This window comes from Chiloscyllium plagiosum, chromosome 31, assembly GCF_004010195.1.
Source record: "Chiloscyllium plagiosum isolate BGI_BamShark_2017 chromosome 31, ASM401019v2, whole genome shotgun sequence".
In the NCBI taxonomy this organism is placed as follows: Eukaryota; Metazoa; Chordata; class Chondrichthyes; order Orectolobiformes; family Hemiscylliidae; genus Chiloscyllium; species Chiloscyllium plagiosum.
The window spans coordinates 25,120,847-25,144,142 of NC_057740.1; the positions used below are offsets into that span (position 1 = coordinate 25,120,847).

Genomic DNA, 23,296 nt, shown 5'->3' on the forward strand with positions numbered 1-23,296 from the left:
GAGTTATCCACTTTTAACCGTTTCAAGAGTTCCAGCATTTCCTCCTCTGTAATCTGGACATTTTGCAAAATGTCACCATCTATTTCCCTACAGTCTATATCTCCCATATCCTTTTCCACAGTAAATACTGATGCAAAATATTCATTTAGTATCTCCCTCCATTTTCTGTGGCTCCACACAAAGGCCGCCTTGTTATCTGTCTATTTACGATCACTGTTTACGTGAGGAAGAGTACTTGCTCATCTCTTCTAAGGTGAAACCCATGGTACTCCTTTCAATAGTGGCTTTCTAAATGTACTTCACCATGTATCCATAGAATGGAGAGAAAAAGAGGTATACATCTGGTGTGTCAGGAAAAGGCAGTGAGGCCAGAATTAAAATATTGAGTTTTAGCATACTCAGTGGCTTGTTACCAGTTATAAATATTTGTAAATGTGTTCTCTGAATAGCCACCTATTGTGTTTATTTTCTTTCAGTTGCAGCTATTTGGGACAGTTTAGCTGAGGAGGGAGCGGTGTCTGTGGGGCAGTGGAAGGGGATTAACATCTGGCCTGTTTGGAACTGCAACTAGAAGAATGAAAAACTGAAATTGGAGGGGTGGATTACCAGTTCAGTTGAATGCAATCTGTGCAGGGCCATCTTCCCAGATAAAGTAGAATTTTGCCATGTCATTAAAAAAAAAAATTGTGCTATCTCAAACTCTTGACGTATGGCCTTCAAAGTGTACAATGAGAAATTGAGTGGCGTGTGAAAAAGGTTTTGGACAGCTCTTTGTAGTTGATATTACAGTGTAAATACAACAACAGTACTGCAAAAATACGTAATATTTGTATGCAATACAACTGATGTCAAATCTTGCAAATCTTTTAACTGAACAAAATACTTTCTTTTCATTGCAGCACCTCAGCTATGTCCCTTTTGTATGAATGTGTGAACACTGTGATTGCAGGTAACAAATAGTTTGTCTACTGATGTGGATTGTTTTGTTTTTCAACGTGAATGGTTGTTCCATAACCTGTTAAGTGGAGGTTGCGGAAGAGGGGTCTGGATTACATGAATTATTTATTTTAGGGCCACTTCATATTATTTGATTCAAAAAGGCAAATTAAAGCTAACCTGTATAACTTGATCGAAATACAAGTGATAAAAGTCATGCTCACCTAAAAAAGGCCTTGGTTCAATCCTAATTGCTGCCAACCTTTTGGAAAGATATGTTGACCTTAGGAGTGTAATTAGGTTGACTAGAATAATAACCTGACTCCCAGGGTTAAATTTGCAAGGAAAAGTTCAACAAATAGCATGGTATTCCCTGAAACAAGGTTCATGGGTGATTTTTTAAAAAAAATTTAATTTGAATTTTCCAGATTTTTGAAGGGAATAGTCTATAATTTGTTCCGCTGGGGCAGTATAGCGTAGAAGTTAGAATTTGTCCTTTTGGGAGTGTCATTAAACATGTAAACATTGGATGCACACTTGTTGGTAGGAAATTAGAACTTCATGATAAAGTAATTGATCAATTTAAATAAATTTAAAATTACCATTTTGATTTCTATTATCTCAAGGTTTTGATAGATATGGAACCAAGACAGGTTAATGGAACTGGTTCAGAGTTAGCTGCTGTGTCATTGGTGTGTACAGGCTTGAAAAGATAAATGGTCTACATATAAAATTATTTGAATTGATGATTATTTGAGCTGCTACGTCATCGTCAAAACAATTAATTATGAAGAGACACTAAATTTAGAAAATACTTAATAAAAGGAATTAGACATTCATAAAGGCATAAAAATTAGAAAAGATTATCCTAAACAGAAAAATACTTGTGAAGCAAGTTAATTGAATCAAATTATGGCAAATAAATTATGATCAATAAGTTTCTGAACATCTATAATCATTTCAAAAAGATTTAAATTTGCTTGACTTCTCCATTTTGGAGGTTTCTTATTAGTTAAGTGGTTACAAAGTGTACATTAACAGAAGTGAAATGAGAGTTTGCAGAACTTCATGTTAGCTTGGTTCATTGTTCATCTGCTTGACTGAAAGGTAGATTCATTGTCGCATTCTTAAATCATGATAGTGATAGAAACCTTGTTTGAAGTGCTACCTTTCATATAAGGTGCTAAACTCTGCTCTTTCTTCAGGTGGACTTCACAGATCTCTAAGCATTGTTTGAAGATTAGCAGGGGGATTTTTTGTCAACAATTATACTTCAACCAACACCCACAATAGTTTGTTTATTTATTTCAGGGCCGTTCGTAGACTTTGAGGTGCATAGATTGACTGACATATTAGTCTGCATCCATGATTATACTACTCAGACCTCTTAGGAAATTCAAAATGAATTATTTCTTCCTCTTGCAATTATTGTAATAAACCCATTTTCCTGATCCCTCCACCCTTAACTCTAGCAAGTTCAATGTTTGTGATCAGTAAGTTGGGCACTGTCTATTTAGCTGCCTCTGCTGCATTTCAATTATTCCCTTGCCTACCAAGTCACACTATCTCCAAGGAACTCCCTGTCCTAGCTTTGAATTTGTATTATTCTCATTTCACTGTGTTCATTTGTGAACTTTATAATTACTAATCCATGAAACCTGCTGTTCGTGATTTGATCTGCAGATCTTCATTACTGCTTAAAAAGACAATTCATCCAAGCTTTTCGACTTGCACTGGTCAGGATAATTCACAAGAAATGCCAATTGAATGGTTCCCACAAAATATCTTTGTGGTTCTGTTCGCCGAGCTGGGAATTTGTGTTGCAGACGTTTCGTCCCCTGTCTTGGTGACATTCTCAGTGCTTGGGAGCCACCTGTAAAGCGCTTCTGTGATGTTTCCTCCGGCATTTTATAGTGGTTTGAATCTGCCGCTTCCGGTTGTCAGTTCCAGCTGTCTGCTGCACTGGCCGGTATATTGGATCCAGGTTGATGTGCTTATTGATTGAATCTGTGGATGAGTGCCATGCCTCTAGGAATTCCCTGGCTGTTCTCTGTTTGGCTTGTCCTATAATAGTAGTGTTGTCCCAGTCAAATTCATGTTGCTTGTCATCTGCGTGTGTGGCTACTAAGGATAGCTGGTCGTGTCGTTTCACAAACTTTGAAAATGTCTTTGTTTCTGGCAAATCTGCTCTCTCGATTGCATTTCTTCACTAAATATGTTGACTTCTGTCCTTCCCCTTCTGTCAGTTAACACAGTAGGATCCTATCTCCTTGGAGTTTTGCACCTTTTCTGAACCATTGTTCCTGACGAATCAACCCAAAATATCTGTCTTTTTGAAATACAGTAGTTCCCCCAATACCTGCGGGGGCTATGTTCCTAAACCTACCGCGGAAGCCCGACACTGCAGATAGGAGCAAACCCATTCATTTAAATTGGAAATTTACCTTCCTGGCAGCTTCTTGGTCTCTGATTCCGGGAGTTTCCCTATAATATGTTTGGGCCGCAGTAAACTGCGGAAAATGATTTGTTTTCCTGTAACCTGTTTCCAACGATTTTGTCTCCCAAATTCTTGATTGCCAATTTACCACTTCAAAAGTTCATACTTATTATTCTTGTAATATCACGCGTAAACCTATTGCATGAACTTTAGCCAGTTCCACAGCACTGAAGGCACTTGAATCAAAGTCACAAATAATGTCCACAATATTTTGTGCTTATGGCCATGAGTACCTTACTCTTCCTTATTCTCTCAATCCCTCTGTCATCTGAAATTTGTGTGAACAATACCACTCTCCTGCAACTAATTTCCCCCATTATCCATCTCCATGGAGTTGTCTTCAGTCCGACTATCAGATAGCTAATTGGAGATAGAGCATCTCCACAAGTAGCTTCTCTTTCAACTTGTACCATCACTTGAGGATTCAGCAAGGATCAAATTTTGGAACTGCCAGTTTTTGTGCTATTTCGTCATAATGTCTAAAGATAATTAGAGTTATCTGTTGTCAGCTCGGTTTATGAAAATTGAAAGTGTTCTGTCATTGAATCAACTGCAAGATAAAATTTTTGTGAGGCTTTTTCACCCCTTAAGGTTCATAATTCAAATTTTTGCACTTTTGAATTGTGACATTAATCTTTAAATGTTACTGTGTCGATGGCAGTTATTTTGGATCATTGTTTCTTTGATGTCTAAAGCATTGATGTATAAAATCTATTTCATTGCACTATTGAATTCAGTGTTTGTAGGAAACAAATTGTTGCTAGATTCAGACTCCTGTTTTATTTTCTCTAGTTCTCATCTCTCTATCTACTGGAATGCCGAATCACAGTGCGAGCATCCAGGTAACACTTGCTATCAAGCAAAGAGAAGCTCTGCTCAAATACATTATTTTGTACATGTGCTGTATGGCTTAGACTATTATCCTATATGTGCATGTATGTAATTCTTAAACAAATACATTGTTCTGTATAATTTTGAATTTGGGCTTATTTCCTCCACTGCCTTTCACCTTCGAAGATTGAAGATTGAGTTTAAATTTAAATTTTAGACCCATTCAATAAATTAATTTGATTAGCCCTTTCAGTGATTTTTATATTGGAATCATGTTAGTGTTTAAATGTTCAGGTTCTTTGGTAACCCTTAAGGACTTGATTTCTATCTACGGTACTCAAACATAATGTCCTGTTTATTGAATTGCTATGCCTTGTAGTAAAATTAATTTTTTTTGTTTTTCTGCATTGATAGTTCTAAATTATTGATGGTACACCACTCATTACTTTAAACTTGACATTCATGTTTTCTTTCAGCTTTGTGTACAGAAATTGCGAATACTTATTGAAGATTCTGACCAAAACTGTAAGTGGGTATTTACATGGTGCCATTAAATTTTATTTCTATTTTGGGATCTTTAAGTATGTCACTCTTGAATGCTTGTCATTGTTTCCTGCAATCGAGCTGAAAAGACTGCTGAAACTATGCATTTCCCAAGCTTCACCAAAATCAAACCTTAGTTGTGCAACAGTCATTACTAATTTGGTGTTGACACAAGCTGGACTTTTCTTGGGAGATGGGATGTTTTGCTGTGAACAATTTTTTTTTTTGAAGCAGTCTTTGAGTCATTCTCAAAACCTCCCATTCCACTTTTGTGATCTCCTTTGTTGGATCATGCAAGTGCATCATAACATTTTCTGGTTTTATTGGTCTTTATTTTCTGTAGAAAGATAACGCACAAATACCAAAGATTGTTTGTACATTAGTCAAATTTTTAATTAGTAAACACATGTGACATTCTCGTGTAATTTAAGATTGATGAATTTTCCATCCTCCATTTTCAAAATGGGTCACATACATTATGACCATCTGTTTTCCCCATCCTAAAATATAAGTAGGTCAGTTGGTTGATAATTTGCAGAAACGCAACTAATGGAAAGGTACCTTTTTGTTTGAGGCCAGCTAGAAAGATTATTTCACAGACCACAGTTAGAGAACCACTGCTTTAACAGAAGTCTAATACTTTTAGAAATAGCTTCCAATTTCTGAACTTAAGTTTCAAAATGTCTTTATAGGTAACAATAGTTTTTCCGTAAGTATCTGTTTATGTAGTAATTATTCTGTCCAATAGTCAAAGATTCTGAACTGTCTTGCAGTGAAATACCTGGGTTTGCTGGCCATGTCAAAAATTTTGAAGACTCACCCTAAGTCTGTACAATCCCACAAGGATCTTATTTTACAGTGCTTGGATGACAAAGACGAATCTATACGACTCCGTGCTTTAGACCTTCTGTATGGAATGGTAATTTTAAAATTATCCTTTACTGATTAGATGTGTCACTGTTGAATGTTTCGTGAATCAAAAGAAAATTTCAGTTGCACCAAAGCAGAATACTTGAGATGGTGGAAATCTGAAATTATAAGAAGAAATGCTGTAAACATTTGCCTGCCAACAAGATCAATGAAGCAAGTAACAGCTGTTCACACTGATGACTTTACAATCAGAATTGGATAATATTGAAAGATGTAACTGATTTTAAGCCTGTCCAAAGTTGAATGAGTAACAAGAGGAAAAGTTAGTGATGAGATGAAAAATAGGAGAGATTAAATTGAAAACAGATATGCTAATGGGGCAAATAAAATAAGATGAGTTTAGAGGAGGTGTAAATAGGAAAAACAAAATCATTGCTGACGGGTATAGTAATTCCTCATGTAAGATCTCAGTTGTATTCCTGAAAATTATAACTTTAAATGAATTATTGTTCCACTGATCAAGTGTCAGCACTGCAACTGATGCAAAATATTATTTCCAACAAACTATGATGAACCAAGTTGTCAGTTCCTGTTTTCTAATTGTTATCATATTTAATCCAGTAAAAGTTTATTCAACATAAATTTTAAAATGTTTACCTATAGGTATTGCAGATCCATCTTTTAAAAGAAAATTTTGTCTCTCTAATGTTAAGTGATTTATGAAATTGTATTTGTTCAACATGAGTTGCTTTGAATGGTGCTTAATGAATATGTCGTAAAAGATAATACGAAAAATATAACGTTGAACACCTCACTTCTAAAGATGTCAGCGAAATAAAAAATATAACTATTTTGCCTTAATATCAGGACGACAGTCTGTATTCATTTAAAAATATTGGGTAACCACTGAGGCTTAGCAGTACTAGCTGTAATTGTTCGCACTTAAAAATTTTCTCATGGACTTAAATATTGATAGGTTTCAAAAAAGAACTTGATGGAGATAGTAAAGAAATTAATGATTCACGTGGATAAAGCAGAAGGCACAACGTACAGAGATGAGCTTCTCACAAAAATCATTGACATTTGCAGTCAGTCCAACTATCAGTATATCACCAATTTTGAATGGTAAGTTTTCAGTAGTAACAGTTTTATAAAAAGAAATTGCATTGTTTGTGTCCGCGTAGAATTTACTCTTAAGTTTTAGGCTTTATAATCAAACTGCCTTAAAGTTTAGCAAATGTTAGTCAAATTATTGGTTCATATTTAGTTCCCAAATTTCTGGTGTGCTTATTTTAAATACAGGTATATTAGTATCCTGGTGGAACTGACGCGACTGGAGGGAACACGACATGGCCATCTAATTGCAGCACAAATGCTTGATGTAGCTATTCGTGTGAAAGCTATTAGGGCATTCGCCGTGTCACAGATGGCAATGCTGTTAGATAACGGCCATCTGCTTGCTGGCAACATGCAAAGAAATGGTATCTGCGAAGTTCTGTATGCTGCTGCCTGGATCTGTGGTGAATTCTCTGAGTATGTACTATTTAATATTTTTTTAAAATTCAAGGCTGTTTGAAGGTGATTCCATTTATTTCTGTTCTCAAGTTGGAGCATTTTAATGTCAAATGGAATATTTTTAGGTCCTAATATCTATTTCGTGCATTCTGAAATCATACTGCACCAAACAAATGCATTTTTGTCTCTGAGTGCAGTGATGATTTTTCAACTCCACCTCCAACACTGAGAGTCCATTCGCAGCAGTCTGATATTTTAACATTTTCTAAACTAGCCATCTTTTGAAACAGTGTTGGAGATATATATCTGGCAACGTCTGTGGAGAGAAAAAGAGGGTTAAAGTTTTGAGTCTAATTATAACTCTGCTTCAAAACCTTCGAATATTTGAAAGTATTTTTCATTTTGTCAGAGGCAGATAAGGAGCAAGGAGTCAAATGATGTTGAGGTCCAGTGCTAAAAACATCTTAGCCATCCTTTGGCCTGTCTGATGTCATTGTTGAGTTTGGTACAGTTCTTGTCCTTTATGGTTGTACAACTTAGAAACAGCACATAATCATGTTCAAGTTGTGTAAAAACGGGAATCTGATTGGCTTTGTAAACAGCCATTTGCCTCATGGAAAATAGCCCAAACCAAAACTTTTCCACAGAAACTAGAGCAGGTCATGCAGTTCTTCAGTTTTCTTTCCATGTTTTCATTTGACTTTTGCTAATCTGTACTTGAAAGATATTTACCTGCCCTTGTTGCATACGCTCCAATTTTTCACCCAACAGAAATCCTTTGATCTCAATCAAAAAATATTCACTTGACTATGACTTTGTTATACCATTAAGCAATTCTTATAGCTCTTTGAAAAATTTGGCATACATACAGTTCTAACTTATATATTTTTCAGATATCTTCAAGAGCCTAACCAAACATTGGAAGCTATGCTGAAATCCAAAGTCACAACACTGCCAGGGCATATCCAGGCAGTTTATGTGCAGAATGCTGCAAAGCTATATGCATCGGTTTTGCAACAAAATGAACAAGCTGGCAACAAGGAAGCTGCTCAAGAAATAACACAAATGTTGATTGACAAGCTACCCCAATTTGTTCAGAATGCAGACCTTGAAGTACAGGAGCGGGTACGTGAGCAGCCTTTACTTTCACCACAGATGAAGATGCAGTTTCACTGTGTCCATCATTATGGTATTTTAGATACTTTCTTCTCTTGCTACAGTAATTTTAATTTGAAAGCAAAATAACTAGATTTTGGGTGATCTGTTTCCTCCAGCCCAGGAGCAAAAAGTATTCTATTGAATAAATGAATATTATTTTTGTCTTCAGCTTTTGCCCATCTCATTTGAAAACGTTTGATTTATGTTGGATTTGTGCTAACTAATCACCAGAACTGGTATGTTACTTGCACAAATAGTCATGCATAATTCTTAACCATGACTGTGGAGAGGCTATTGAGTCATTGAAGATATATTTATAGGCAAGCATTACTTTCTTCCTCCAGTAAAGATAGCTGGTTCATTGAAAACATAGATTCTGTTTTCTCACTTAATCAAGGGCTGTTGTGGTGATGAATGGACACTGAAACTCATTCTTTGTGTCTTCAGTAGGTTTGATTAAGAGTCATTAGGCCTCACTGTTCATTCATTCATCTTTGCCTATTCCAAGACATTGTGTTAATGTTGTAAGAATCACTGGGAGCACTACTTCTTTGAAGAAACTTTTGAACTTTCTAGCATTCCACAAACAAAAGTCTTGCATGATTAAAAGTATTATTGATTATGATAATGCACAAATACAATGAGCACACAAATACTTAATTTTTTTGTAAAATAACCTTCAGCTTTTCCTGCTACAGTGGCATGTGTGTCCTTGAAGCTGCTGTATGAATTTGAACAATTACAGAATTAGGAAGTTTGGAATATAGCCATTACATGATGGTCTCTTCTGCAGCCACCCTTGCCCCTGAAAAAATGTGCTAATTATTTCAGTCCTTGCCAAACTCCTGTTTGACCTTGCTTCACCCATTTTGTCTGATATGTACTCGATGAATCAATGCAATTGATGTCTTAATTATGGAACCCTTGTCCCATATTCAATACTTCCAAGTATTGTTGTTCATTAGAAAGCATTACAAAATTGACATTTGCTGTCTCTTTCAAACACTAATACGATAGTTTTAGTAATCTGCACTACTAACTCCGATTTTAATGTATGCTTCCTCTGAATGGCAAGAACATTTTTTCTGCTCAGAATTTGATAGAAAAATAGGATGTAAACTGTTGACGCCTTGAGCCTCCTTCATCATTAAGCTAGAGCATGATCAAGTTTTGACAATGCCATTTTCCTATACTACCCTCTTGGTGTCATTAGTGTCAAGAAAAATATTGATTTCTATCATGAACATGCTTGCTGATGGACTCTGCATAGCTTTCTATGGTAGAGAACTTTCAAGATTCATCACTGTCTAAGTAAAGAAATTTCTGATTATCTGTATCCTAAATGACCACTTCACAATCGCGAGACTGTCCTGGTTCTAGACGCTGTACCCAGGAGACTCATCCTTCCTGGATGTAGCCTCTTGATCCCTGCAATAAATTTTTTGCTACAATGAGATCACTTTCATTCTTCTTAACCTTTGAAGAATATAGACACTATCTCCTAAAAACTCATTTGCACCATGCCAGGGAGCAGTATGAGCATGAGTTGCATTTTTTGTCTGACAAGTTTATCCTCCCTCAGGTGAGGGGACCAGAATTGTATGCAATACTCCAGTTCCAGTCTTAGCAAAGCCCTGTAAGATTGTTGCAACATTCATTGACACTGTACTGAAATCCTATTACAGTAAAAGCCACGATATCAAATCTGTTTCTTACTCTTTGTCAGACAGATTATAATTTTTTAAAATAAAAATCTTATCACTTGTGAATTCTCAACAAGTAGGCAGCTTAGGTAAATGGGCTAGAATATAATACAATGTGAATGGTGTGAAGAAATCCTGTTTTAGAAAGGACAGAAAACTTCTTAAATGGTGGGTAATTTGGACAAGTTGACATCCAAAGGACCTTGATGTTTTTATTCAAATCTTTCACAAAAATAACTCATTAATATGCTGCTTGTTTAAAATCCAAATACTAAAAGCCGCACGTAGGGTATGTGTGTCCACTCACCACCCTGAATGGAAATATGTCACCATTCCTTCACTATTGCTTGCTCAAAATCTGAGCTTCATTCTTAACAGAACTGTGGTAGCCCTCAGGACCTGAGGACTGCAGTGGTTCAAGAAGTCAGCTCACCACGATCTTCTCCAGAGCCTCCTTGCACATGTGGATGGGCAATATTTGTTGGCCTAACACCCTATGAATAAATATAAAAAATAATGTAGATGAGATATTTCCCCAGATAGTTAGTTTAGTGCCCTGGTATAAGTAGCCTGAGGTTAAGATTGGGATGAAAAGGAATTTCTTAGTATGTGGTCAATATTTGGAAACCTGTGAAAGTTCAGTCAGTATGTACAAAACAGAAAGCAATTATTTCTGGGGACTGTTGACATCATGGTTTTGAACTAGCAAGGCAAAATGTTGAGGTCTGTTGTCAGCCATGATCTAATTGAATGGTAGACCAGGCTCACTGAACTGTATAGTCTCAGCTGTTTCTTTATGCAAGGTATTTAATATAAAAATATAATAAGGCATCATTATCATAGAACTATCTTTCTGTGGGTCTCATATTTGATTTTTATTTTTCAGGCTTCTTGTATTCTTCAATTGATAAAATACATTCAAAAGCTTCAAGCGAAGGATGTCCCTGTCGCAGAAGAAGTGATGGCTTTGTTTTCTGGAGAGCTTAACCCTGTTGCTCCCAAGGCACAGAAGAAAGTTCCATTGCCAGATGGGTAAGAAGTCTTATTAGGCAGCATGGTAGCTCAGTGGTTAGCGCTTCTTCCTCAAAGCACAGAGACATGTGTTCACTTCCATCCTCAGGCAACTGTCTGTGCAGAGTTAGTATGGGCTCGATGGGCCAAAAGGAGTCACTGCACTGTAGGAGTGTTATGACCGCTTATTTCCAATGTTCCAGGTGCATTTAACAGTATTGCTGTAAATTTGAAGAGCTAAGCTTTTTATTTGTTGGAATGATTTTTGCTGTGATTGAGCAAATATCTGTCCACACTAAAGAACTGAAGTGACCGATTGTCAACAGATTGATGCATTATTTACTTAAGAAAAAGATGAATGGTTCACTTTGTGGTTCTGCTATTGTTTTGGTTCCCAAGTGAGTTTCAAATAGTAGTGCTAAGTGAGTATAATTGTGTTTTACAGCTTTTCATTGAATGTCTAGGGCAATTGCTGAACTTAACAACGAGCCAAGTCCACTGAAATACCTAACTGAACAGATTAGAAAATTCTTGAGGACAGTTCTGAGTCTTCACTAATTTCACCCAGGATACTTCTAGAAGCACTTGTTCAAACAGGGAAGTGTGTGCACATTTGGACATGAGTGACTGCAGACTGTCTACTCTTTATTCCTAAAGATCAATAGCAGCTGATGCCCACCTCACATTAAGTTTATACATGAGAAGTTGTGTCTTAGACGAAAGTATGAGCATTGTCCACAGAACTGTAACTTAGCTTCTTGAGTAGAAAAAATGAGAACATGAATTTGTGTGTCAAGTGTGGTAAGTCTTCTGTTTTATTTCTCTTTCTCTTCAGACTGGACCTTGATGCCTGGATCAATGATGCACCTTCAGAAAGTTCTTCAGATGATGAAAGCCCCAAGAAAATGATCTTCCATGAGGAGGAACAAAGGAATGTCAGGCATAGACAGCCAGAACTGGATGAAGACGAGCTTGCTCGGGTAATTTGTACATTTTACATTCTTCGGTTTAGAAAATTGGAACCTTTGTCTTTCAGTCCAATTTCTGTCAAGTCTCAACCTTTCCTTGTTTGCAAATCTTAGAATGCATTGTTTCTAACTCATTTAATCAAGCAGTTTTGATTCTGCCCAACCCAAAGTACTAAGAATTTAGCAGTCACAAGCAATAATGGTGTTCTTTGCATCACCGACAGACACTGGTAACTTTTGATCTTTTCATAAGTTCAAGTCAAATCAAGCATCTCTCCTTTCTGGGCTACTTTGATTGCATCTAATGAACTTTGTTATGTATGTGTTACCTCAGCAATGTATTTGGAGCCGTAAGACGTAGTAGCAGAAGTAAACCATTTAACCCATTTGAGTCTTTTCAAAACACTTCAATTAGTTCAGTGGCTGATCTGTTAAGCCTCAACTCCATTTTCTTACCTTATTCACAACCCTTGATTCTCTTATTGATTAAAAATCTAACTATCTCAGCCTTGCACGTCATTCATGACACAGCCTTGACAGCCTGCTGTGGTAAAGTATTTTGCAGATTCATTACCCTCAGAAGAAATTCCTCCTCGCCTTTATTAAATGGGTGACCTCTCGATATTATTTCCTTTGTTCCTAGACTGTTCCACAAGTGGAGATAACCCCTCAGCATATACCCTTTAAGACCATAGGGTATAGATGCTGAAGTAGGTCATTCAGCCCATGGTGTCTACTCGACCATTCATTGAAATCATGGCTGATGTCATCCTCAGTCCACTTTGCTACCTTATTTACATAATCCTTGATCAAAGTTTGTGAGAAGATTTGTAGCTTGGGTGCTCGTTGTTGTGGTTCTGTTCGCCGAGCTGGGAATTTGAGTTGCAGACATTTCGTCCCCTGTCTAGGTGACATCCTCAGTGCTTGGGAGCCTCCTGTGAAGCGCTTCTGTGGTGTTTCCTCTGGCACAGCTGGTTTTTCTCCATTTTGAACTGCTGCAACACAGATTGGTATTTGTCTCCCTCCAATTTTAGACTTAGTGATCCATTGTACTTCTACCAAAGGATAGTATGTGCACTGATATATTTTATAACATACATAAAGTCTATAATGCAATGTTATTGGAGTGTCTTAAATTCAAGTTCTTAGTTTTTAAGGTGCATTGTCACATCTGATGTTCTTCTTCATGCCTGTTACATTGTCCTTTAAAGCTTTTCAGGCAGTGTTTTTTTTTAACCATCTTCCTTCAGACTATTTTGCTGTGATCAATCATTTCTATGGGAGTTATAAACCTAGAATCTTTAAGTTGGTGTCAAGCTTCAAGTAAAATGTAATTTGTGATTTAAAAAGATTTGTTTGTTTCCTAGCGACGAGAAGTAAGGAAACAAGAACAGGCAAATAATCCATTTTACATCAAGAGTTCTCCATCTTCTCAGAAGGTGAGTTGGTCACCCGTAATTTCATACTACCTTGTAGCTTTTCCTTTCAATATTGTGATGTATGTTTACTCATTCTTCAGTTTGGTAATGGGGTGGGGAGGCTTTGTGTTAAAGTGGATATTGGACATGGTGTCTGTGGTTTTCTCTTGTTCAGTTTACCTGATGAAAAGAAAATATGTTGAAGTCCTCTAGATAAAAGAAGAGCTATTCCCTAACATCTTGATGGAACGAGACATAAGCAGTTGTAAGCCTAAACCATATAGATTGAAGATACCTTAGCTAATATGAGCAGTAGCAGTATTTTTGCGGTATGGCATTGGCATTGAAGCCTTTGAGCTGAAAAGGAAAATAGAATTACACAGGATTTCACCCCAAATTCCACAAATAACTTAAAATGTCAAAATGCTTTTGGGCCAAAATACTATGAACTCGAATTTTGGTCTTCAATCTTGACTGGCATCCACAGCTGCTGGCAGTTGATACTTGGACAAGTTTCAAAAGGTTTGTTGCTTCCTTGTGGGCATTTTTCAACTAAGGTGACTGCCTGTAGAAAGAAAGGGGGTGACCTTTGGCATGTGTAGAACATTGCCGAATTTCCAGTTGAAATTAAACAGATACTTCAAGGAAATAAACTTGCAGGGTGACAGGGATACAGTTGGAAATTGGAACTGACAGGATATTCCACAAAGAAGCCAGCATGAGTTCAATGGAGGGAAGAGCCTCCTTGTTTACTGGGATGACTCTGTGACTAATTATTTTCAGAAATGATATCATAGTATGGGAATAATTGTTATAGCTTATTGGTAAGAAGACTGACATCAGAATGGAAAAAGATCAATTTATAGTTAGTATCTTTTGTTCTTTAAGTAGTTCCATGGTATTTACTGTTTATGCATTGAACTGAGAAAAGTTAAATTTGTGCATATGAAATTCTTGCATTATTGTCATTATTCTAAAATAACTCCTTGTAGACAATGAATACAGGAATGGTATTGATTAATTTCATGAACAGCTGCTATTATTTTTATTCCAGAATTACCAAGATGCCAGTGGCGTTGATCATATACCTGTGGTGCAGATTGATCTTACAGTACCATTGAGAGTACCAGGTAATTGATAAAATTATTGCAGTTCTCTAGCTTCTGTCTATTGCATGTAAAGTGTATTTGCAATATATTGCACTGTTAATGTTTTTTATAATGCATATCTGTAATATGTAGAATTAAAATAACAACATTCCAGTGAAGCTGCTTTCCCCCTAGTCCAAATTTTCCCAGTATGTGGTCATTGATCTGCCATTCCTGATGTATTTACTAAATACACTCAGGGAGGAATATTGTTTTTTAATCTGTCACCAGTACCATTATGCATCTCCTGTGAATGGGCAAGTCAGAACTGTCTGGCACCAAGTTAATGTGTGCAAGATCACAATGGTTCTTGATAGTGGCAACAACTGAGCAGAGGGATAAATTAGCAGTTATTGTCCACAATGTTGTATTATTAATTCAGCAAACTATCTGTATGCTGTTTAATCAGGGTTTGAGTAAATGATTAGCTGATGCCAAAAGCTTTCAAAAGGATGCATTTGGCTGGCAGTTTCTATTTTGGGAAATTGTTCATTCATTGCTGAGGTCAATGTTTTTGAAAATTGTAGCAGCAGAGTCAATGTCAGACTTTATTGTGTGTATGAAATAAATTAAACTGGTGGAAAGGATCCATGCAGTCTCCCTTTTTCCTGAGATTCTTGAAACAGCTATAGTCATGTGTAGCTCAGATGCAGTCATCTGTTATATTTATGTACACAGGACTACCTTTGTCAGATCAGTATCTTAAACTGGAAGAAGAACGCAGGCAGCAACAAAAGCAGGATAGACTGAAAAAGAAGAAAAAACAGAAGAAAGATAAAGGCAAACGTCGCCATGATTCACTTCATACTGAAAGTGATGAAGACATTACTCCAATTCATCACGTTGACATTATCACAGAAGAAATGCCTGAGGTTAGTAGTTTACTGTTCATCTCTGTTGTCCTGAACTGCTAAAAGCAAGTAAATTTAGATAATTGGCAATAGATTTGACACAGCTGAAAACAAGAGTACAGTCTGAGCAGTAGATTGGCCTTTAAAACTTGCACTAAAAACAATTTGCACGCTTGTAAAAAATCGCATGCGATTTCTCTTGATGTTGCCGTGGTTTAAGTTATTTGAAATTGTACACAATATGATTAATGTCAACTGTGGTTTCCGTTAGCAATATTTTGTGTGAGGGATCAAGTTAGTGAAGTTTTGAAAATTATTGCACTATTTTATGTTTGGATGAAATCCTAATCAAAGTGGTCTCTGTCAGGCTAATTTGAGAGATCACTTCTAATTCTTCAAATGTTTAGGAATTCAGGTGTTTCCACAAGAAACTGCTTGTGGTCATTTATTGCGTGCTGTTTGGGTAATGTGACCACTGTAGAATTGGTCCTTAAAAGTATTCTTAATGAGTTCAGAATTAGCTATCTGCTTGAATCGCTGCTCACAAAAGTTTTCTTGTGTAATATTTTGACAGATTTGTCTGAAAATGATGTATCAAGGCAGGTCTTTTATTTCCCTTTACTCTATCCTGAATGCTCTTGATCTCATTCTTTTGGATCTGGATCTTTCATTCCATTTGCTTTCTTGTATTCTTGCTGCATCTCAATTTCCTGCTATCATAAATGCATTCTGTTGCACATGCGTTTGCATTTGCACTCTGACTCTGATTGCACTATTGTGAAGTACTATTTCTCATCCTTTTGTTTACGTTTTCTCTTTTGCTAATGCTGGTATGCTTGTCTCACTTGAATTTTAGTGAGCTAAAGGAAACTTTTTACAACTTGAAGTTATCTTTTAGTATCAAGAAATTGTTTTTTGTTTTAGGCTAATTTGTAAGTCAACATGTATCTTATGGCATCAATTCAGGTCAGAAATTGATGTTTTAATGGGGAATAAAGACATGACAGACCAATTAATTACCTAAAAGTAAATCAAAAAAACTACAGACAGGGAAGATCTGAAACAAAAGCAGAAATTGCTGAAGAAACTTGGCAAGCCTAGGAGCATCTGTAGACAGAAAGCAGAGTTAACATTTTGAGTCCAGTGACCCATCTGAAATCCTTTGTGGCAATGTAATATCTCCATGTTTGCAGACAAGACCTAGCTGGTTGGCAGGGTGATGTGAGGAGGATGTAGAGATGCTTTGGTATGATTTGGGCAAGTTGAGCGCATGGGCAAGTGAATGGCAGATGAACTATGATGTGGATAAATGTGAAGTTATCCACTTTGGTAGCAAAAACAGGAATGTAAATTGTTATCTGAATTGTTATTTGTCAAAATCACAACACACTATCCATCCCTTCCCTCCTGCTTGGTCGGTCTAATTATTTTCTTTTTCACTATTAATGCACTCAAGAATATTCCCATCAGATAGTTTATAAATATTTTGGATGGGTTTATTGCCTTTATTCAAGCAGATCATTCTCTAGGTCTCAGTGTAATGTGTTTTTCACAGATTATGTCAAACTAATTAACATAGTATTCCATGACTGTGTGTCATTCTCTGGCACTGTCTTGAGTGACATGACATTTTTAAAATGTCTTCCATTGAATTCTATCCTGTTATGTTGCTCCGTCATCTGGCTGCTTCCCTATTAGATATGGACATGAATTTGACCTTTTGTTTTAACTTAATATTTGACAGAACCCTAAAAAATGCAATGGTGCTCATGTTGAAATGAAATTGTAGTGGGGGACATAAGTAACATACAATTAAAGTTATGTTTTGGACTTCTGAAAACCTCCAATAATTTATATGTACTGCGATCCATTTCTTCATGTCTTCAGATAACTTCAGGCTATGGTATTTTTTAATACAACCTTTTATTCTGAACTCTGCCATCAGACTTCTATTTTGTGTTGTTTGCTTATAGAATGCCTTGCCTAGTGATGATGATGATAAAGACCCAAATGATCCATACAAAGCATTGGATATTGATTTGGATAAGTAAGTGTACATGACTTTGTCACAAAGTCAAGTTTTTTTAAGCTATTAGTCTTAATTCTGTTTGCAGCTGGCATTTACAAAAGTTGCTTAAAGCAGATTGTTATTGGCTCTGGTACAGCTTTAGGTGATTTACACAAGTGTCAGCTGAGATTAAGCTCATCAGCACTCTTGTCTGAGTTAAAAGTTGAGTTCAAATTTTATTCCAGGAAACCAAAAACTACGTGATAGTCTGTTGTGACTTAAGGAATGGTGCAGTGTTGGAGGTGCTAACATTTAGTTGAAATGTGAAATTCTGGCAAAAATGTGCACTCAGCTATATGTATAAGAGCCCATCGTGTATGTTGAAGAAAGTCAGAGAAGTTACCCCTACACCCCCAGCGTCTTGGCCAATATGTATCCATCAATAAACATCATAAAAGTAGATAATCTGTTCATCACATTGCCATTTTCTGGAGTTCACTGTGTAACTTGCCTATTTTGCTGCATTGCCAAAGCACTTTATAAGCCAAAACGCACTTTACGATATCCTGTGGTTGTGTAAAGCTCTATATCATTGCAATCTTTTATTCACCAATTCAAGGTCACGTGTACTAACCTCAAGTTGGGATTGTTTAGTGTGCCAGGAAAACTAAATTTTGACTGTCCGCGATGTTCATTCTAATTAATTTTCTTTCACAGATCATTTTGATTCTTGTCCCTATGTTTATACATTTTCAACAAGAAAATTGGATTTTGTACATGGTTTTAGAGTTTGAAATTTAAATGTGATTGAAATATCTGTGGTTTTAGACTTAGTACCCTTTTCTTGGATTTCTTCTGCCCCTCTCTGTAGATCTAGTTCTATCTTTTGCTTTCCTTGCCATTTTATAACATTCTCAAAATTTTGACTGGCAATCTTTCCCTCCTGCAGATGTTTGGCTTTGCATTGACTGAGCTGTATGAGCTGACTGTTTTCCTTTTCCTTTTTTTTGTGTCTGTCTGTCTTCCCCTCAGTCCCATCTATAGACACTTGCACTGCATTTCCCTTGGTAGCTTGGTCATGAGCAAATGTTGATCGTGGGAAATTATGAAGCACCCATAATATGAAGTGGCATATCAATATTAAAGGGATTTTCGAGGCTTTTTATTGGGCCTTTATTGGTTCAAACAGATTAACTAATTTTAAAATTGCATAATGTCGCATATGCGAGCAACAAATAATTCAACTAAACTTGAAATGTTTTTCTGAAGTTGTGTGGGTGCGTTTTCAACTGTACATACTGTTGAATGCATTACTGTACTTTTGAACAGAAGTTCACTCATGCCTGTACATTTGTTCACCAAACCTTCAATACATTAGTCCCACTTCTATCTTTTATAAAATCATAATTGTAACAAGATTACATAACTGGGTATAGCCTTTTCCATGAAAATGCTTGATTGCAAATGTAACTATAATAGGAAAATATGTTTTGCTACCAACTGTTTAACATCAATGCGAAATGTTTTTTTTAATTGTTCAGAAGTGCACACCACTGATCTATGGCTTTTTGAGTTCTGTGATTTCTGTCTCTTCCCTTCTCTCCTTCTATATTTAATATGCCACTCCAATTTTTTTCTGCCATTCTTTCTGTCTTTCTTTCTACTGCTTCCACAACCAACATCTTTGTGTCCCAACAAAAGCCTAAATCCCATGAAAAAAGGAAGGTATGTAAAGTGTAATGCTTTGTGTTTGAAAAATTGTGTACTTCTGAAAACTTGACTTGGAGATGAGTTTGAGTGTGCTTTTCAAGATTTAACCCTTTGTTTACCCTGTATTTGCATTTTTGAAAAGTTAAAATGTTGTGTTTGTTGAAGCTGAATATTTGAAAATCTGAATCTGTCATGCAACTCATTTGGCTGAAATATTAAAATCTGCAATTTTAGTAGTCAAAGGGTTAAATGAAGACATGATTCATTTGCCTACGATTACCGGTGTTTGGTAAAAATCGTATCAGTGAGTTACACTAGAAAACTGTGGAAAGTTTGAAAGTATTAGTTCTTTAAATCAATCTCCCAAGATCTCAGAATGGACAGTTTATTGTGGTTGCGACTACTCATTACATCCAATTTGTTACTTCCTTGTTGCAATTCTTTAATTTTTGTGAAATGGCAATGACGATATTGAGTCCATTTCTCCAATATGGACATAATTAAGAACAAAAACAAGGTTCTGATTTTCCCAGTTTAATAAACATGCTTGGCATTCTGACCTTATTCAAAATTTGTAAATGCTTTTCACAGTTAGTCAACGTTAGCTGTCTGTTGCTTTCTAATCTTAACCAGCTTTTTCATGTTCTGAAGTCTCTCAGGAAATCTGACGACTTATTATACCTGTCAATAATGTTAAAATGTTTTATCCCTTGCCTTATCTCATAATTAGACCCAGAAGTATCGGTGTTCCATTTATAATTGATCAATGGTTCAAGTTGTGTCAATTGTTAAGTTGCCTGATTTAAATATATTACATTGATCTTGTAAATGGAGTATCGGAAAGCTGTGTGACCTAAGAAAGCATTCAATTCTCATCAGTAAAATTACATATAATTGGTCAGACTTGATCAGTAACATGTTTTCAGCAGGTTCAAGATTTCTTCTGAATGTGGACATGCAAGTATTACACTGGAATTGTCTAGTTGCGGCATTATACCCATATTGTTCTGTGAATGGATTGTAGAATGGATTGACTGGTTTTGATTAAACTAACATTATGGAAGGGTGAATAGAATGCAAAACTTCCCCAATCTTTATCATCATTACTTTAACCCTTACTGTCATTTAATTGTACAATTTAATTTCCCAATTATTTTTAAGGCCTTTAACAGATAATGAAAAATTACCTGTGAGAACACACAGAGTAACTGAAAAGAAAGCACCAGAAGTTGAGGCTGCCTCAATAGAGGATAAAAGCAAAAAACCTAAGAAAGCAAAGAAAGAAAAAGACAAAAAGAAGGATAAAGAAAAAAAGGTAAAACTGAACTGTTTTGAATTTTGATTAATTTGTGGAATTTTGTTGTTCTCCAGTGTTATTTTGGGTAGCTTTATTCAAGACAAAGCAGATTATTTTGCTGGAGCAATGTCTAAGTAATAAATATATATAGTCTGAACATTGGATAGTATCATACAAGAAAATCAGATTACAGAATAGCTATGAAATATTTCAAGATAGACCTAGTGCAGAACTACAACACAAACGTAACAAACATTTGGTTTTAGTGGAAATAATTAATATCAAAGTTACATTGGTGTGTCAGGTTGTAAATTTGAAGTTGAAGTTTAGGCACATTGTTTGCAGAGACCAGAATGGAAGACCTTTGTTCAACACACAGCCTGTGTTAATGATCTTAATATGTCAGTTTATGGATGAATTATGTGAAACAATAAATAAAACTACAACCTTACATTATAAATTATTAGCCGGTTGAAAGACAAAAACTGTTGTGCAGTGAGCTTCTCTGGATTTTTCTATCTTTTCCGATTAAGCAGCAGACATGAACATGTTGATAAATAGGAATTGTGTTGAGAACTTTAGCTTGCTGCCTGGGAGGAATTTAAATATATTCTTCACAAATGTGGTTGCTTTATATTTCTGGGCTATCTGTTCTCTTGGTACAGAAAAGTAAAGACAAAGTCAGCAAAAAGCAGAAGTCTGCTGAAAATGCTGCACCTGAAGAAGAAATTGTTACACCTACATCCAAAGCAGAAGAAAGTGAAAAGCCCACAGGAGAGGTTAGTTCTGAAGTGAATATTTTATTTAATTATTTATTTTACTTTTTGAAAAAAATCAGTTTCCCTTAATTATGCTTGATGGCTGTCTGTTGCATGCACCTTCATTTGTTGTGCATTCGAACATGATATGGTGCCTAATTGCAGCCCTGCATGGTTTTCCACAGCAAGGTGGAACAGTTTGATTTTGTAGTGACAGATAAGACTTTCTAGCTTGCCTTTTGTCATTGCTGCTTTGAAATCGGATGTAGGTGACTCTTAGAAAAAGGGCCACCTCTGGCGAGCACCCCAGTAAAATTAATATCTAATCGAAAAAAAGCAATTCTTCTTTGGATTAAGTTGATTTCTAGTTTGATTTTTGCACTGTTGCTATCCTCTTTAAATCAAAAAGGTTGTAGGTTTACGTCCTACTCCAACCTTGAGTTGACTTTTCAGGCTGATGCTGCTTTGTGTTATTGTCATCTCTGGGATGAGCTACAAAATCAAGTATTGGATTGTTCATGCTGGTGATGATAGTTATTCTGACAGAAATAAAATCTCCTACCCTGCAGTATTGTCAACCGTGCTAACAAAGAATTCAGCAGCCATACCTGCAATTCAGGTACTACATCTGTTCAGGTCCAGGGCTACTCTCCACCTATCTCCTTGGGCATCCATTAACTGTTTAAAATACTTTACTAAAACTTTGGAGGCTGACTAACTGTTAGCACACTGATAGCAGCGTCTCCCTGAAAGATCTGGTGCTCGTGGTCTGACCTAAGTAGTGCAGGTGAGAGTCAAACAACTTTGACAATTTTTTTTGAAAGAGAACATGGATTATAACATTTCTGTAGCAACCCTGAAGTTCTATAAAGGAATAAAGGTGCTGAGATAAGGAGTTAAGCAAATTGGCTGAAGGAATAACCATTGCATAGTGGAACAATTAAAGGAAAAAGGGCTGGTATTGAGAAACAATTGACAACAGCATTTCAAAAATTGTCAAAAAATCGTTTGTAAATTTGTTTCATCTTTCACCTGGAGCTTTGGAATATGAAATTGAGAGTATGAGGTTTTGATTTAGAATGTTTTTTAAAATTTAAAAATATTTCATTTAGCTGCACAGTAATTTATAAATATAAAGTTTTATTGTTCAACTTAATATTTCAATGTTCCTTTTTTGGAAAAGAAGGTCCAATTTGAGTCTCACTCTAACTTTTATGTTGCTATCTAAGGCAGCCCACGATTCCCTGAAAGTAACAATTTTCAGAAACCAAGCCATACAATATCTTTAAGTGAGGAGTGCCTACAATTTTTAATTTCTAATTTTGAAACATTAATTTTGATTATAACCTTCCTGGATTTTTTCATCTTAAGGCATCAGATCTGGACTTCTGGTTATCTCCTGCTCCCGTACAAAGTAAATCACAGGTATGTTTGGCACTCTATTCATCCGTTCATCAATACTCATTTTAGATCGTGCTCCTAAGCTGAATAGCTTGCAAAGGATTCCATGAAATTTACAACCACATCTCAAATTAATCTGGCCTTATTTTACTTAAGTTTTCAGAGTGCTGCATAGTATCTGTATTTATTCATTGCGAATATGTTCGGAGTTGTTGAAAATGTAAGATTACTGACAGTATCCAATACTATCAGTGCAACTTGTGATGTGAAATGCTGCAGAACAACAGTAATCTAGCTGAATCGCACCTGCCCATTCGGTGTAGAAACATATTAAGTAATTATATTTGGCTTGATGTGGAAATAAGTGTTGGACCTTGAGCTGAATTGGGGTGTTTTCTATACACAAATGGGGTGAGGGCGACTAGACTAAAAGTGGTGTTGTTAACTTCAATTTTGGGGTCACTAGTCCCAATCTCAAAAGTCTCCTGTATCCCCCACCTCACAACTGCTCATGATTGAGTCAAGGCTATTTTCTATGGCCAAAGTAGAATCAAGTAGAATCACAAGTCTTTGGGAAGCACTAATTTTATAAATTCAATTATTGGAAGATATTAAATTAAAGAAGAATTGTTCCAAGTAGTAGTTTACAATTTTGTCAGGATATTTTAGAATT

General features: G+C 36.1%; 1 protein-coding gene across 2 annotated transcripts in view; it reads left to right on the top strand.

The window, feature by feature from the left end:
- Positions 1-23,296, top strand: part of ap3d1 (adaptor related protein complex 3 subunit delta 1) — a 91,997-nt gene that overhangs the window by 49,190 nt on the left and 19,511 nt on the right. The window contains exons 9-25 of one of the 2 annotated variants that reach the window (XM_043721194.1): positions 900-949; positions 4,226-4,275; positions 4,741-4,789; positions 5,581-5,726; positions 6,654-6,802; positions 6,980-7,210; positions 8,086-8,317; positions 10,940-11,085; positions 11,900-12,044; positions 13,400-13,471; positions 14,505-14,580; positions 15,277-15,470; positions 17,423-17,496; positions 19,159-19,182; positions 20,329-20,482; positions 21,130-21,243; positions 22,594-22,647. In XM_043721194.1, coding sequence (XP_043577129.1) covers positions 900-949; positions 4,226-4,275; positions 4,741-4,789; positions 5,581-5,726; positions 6,654-6,802; positions 6,980-7,210; positions 8,086-8,317; positions 10,940-11,085; positions 11,900-12,044; positions 13,400-13,471; positions 14,505-14,580; positions 15,277-15,470; positions 17,423-17,496; positions 19,159-19,182; positions 20,329-20,482; positions 21,130-21,243; positions 22,594-22,647 — 1,960 coding nt within the window. The remainder of the gene's footprint in view (positions 1-899; positions 950-4,225; positions 4,276-4,740; positions 4,790-5,580; positions 5,727-6,653; positions 6,803-6,979; positions 7,211-8,085; positions 8,318-10,939; positions 11,086-11,899; positions 12,045-13,399; positions 13,472-14,504; positions 14,581-15,276; positions 15,471-17,422; positions 17,497-19,158; positions 19,183-20,328; positions 20,483-21,129; positions 21,244-22,593; positions 22,648-23,296) is intronic. The other variant, XM_043721195.1, reaches the window with a different exon arrangement.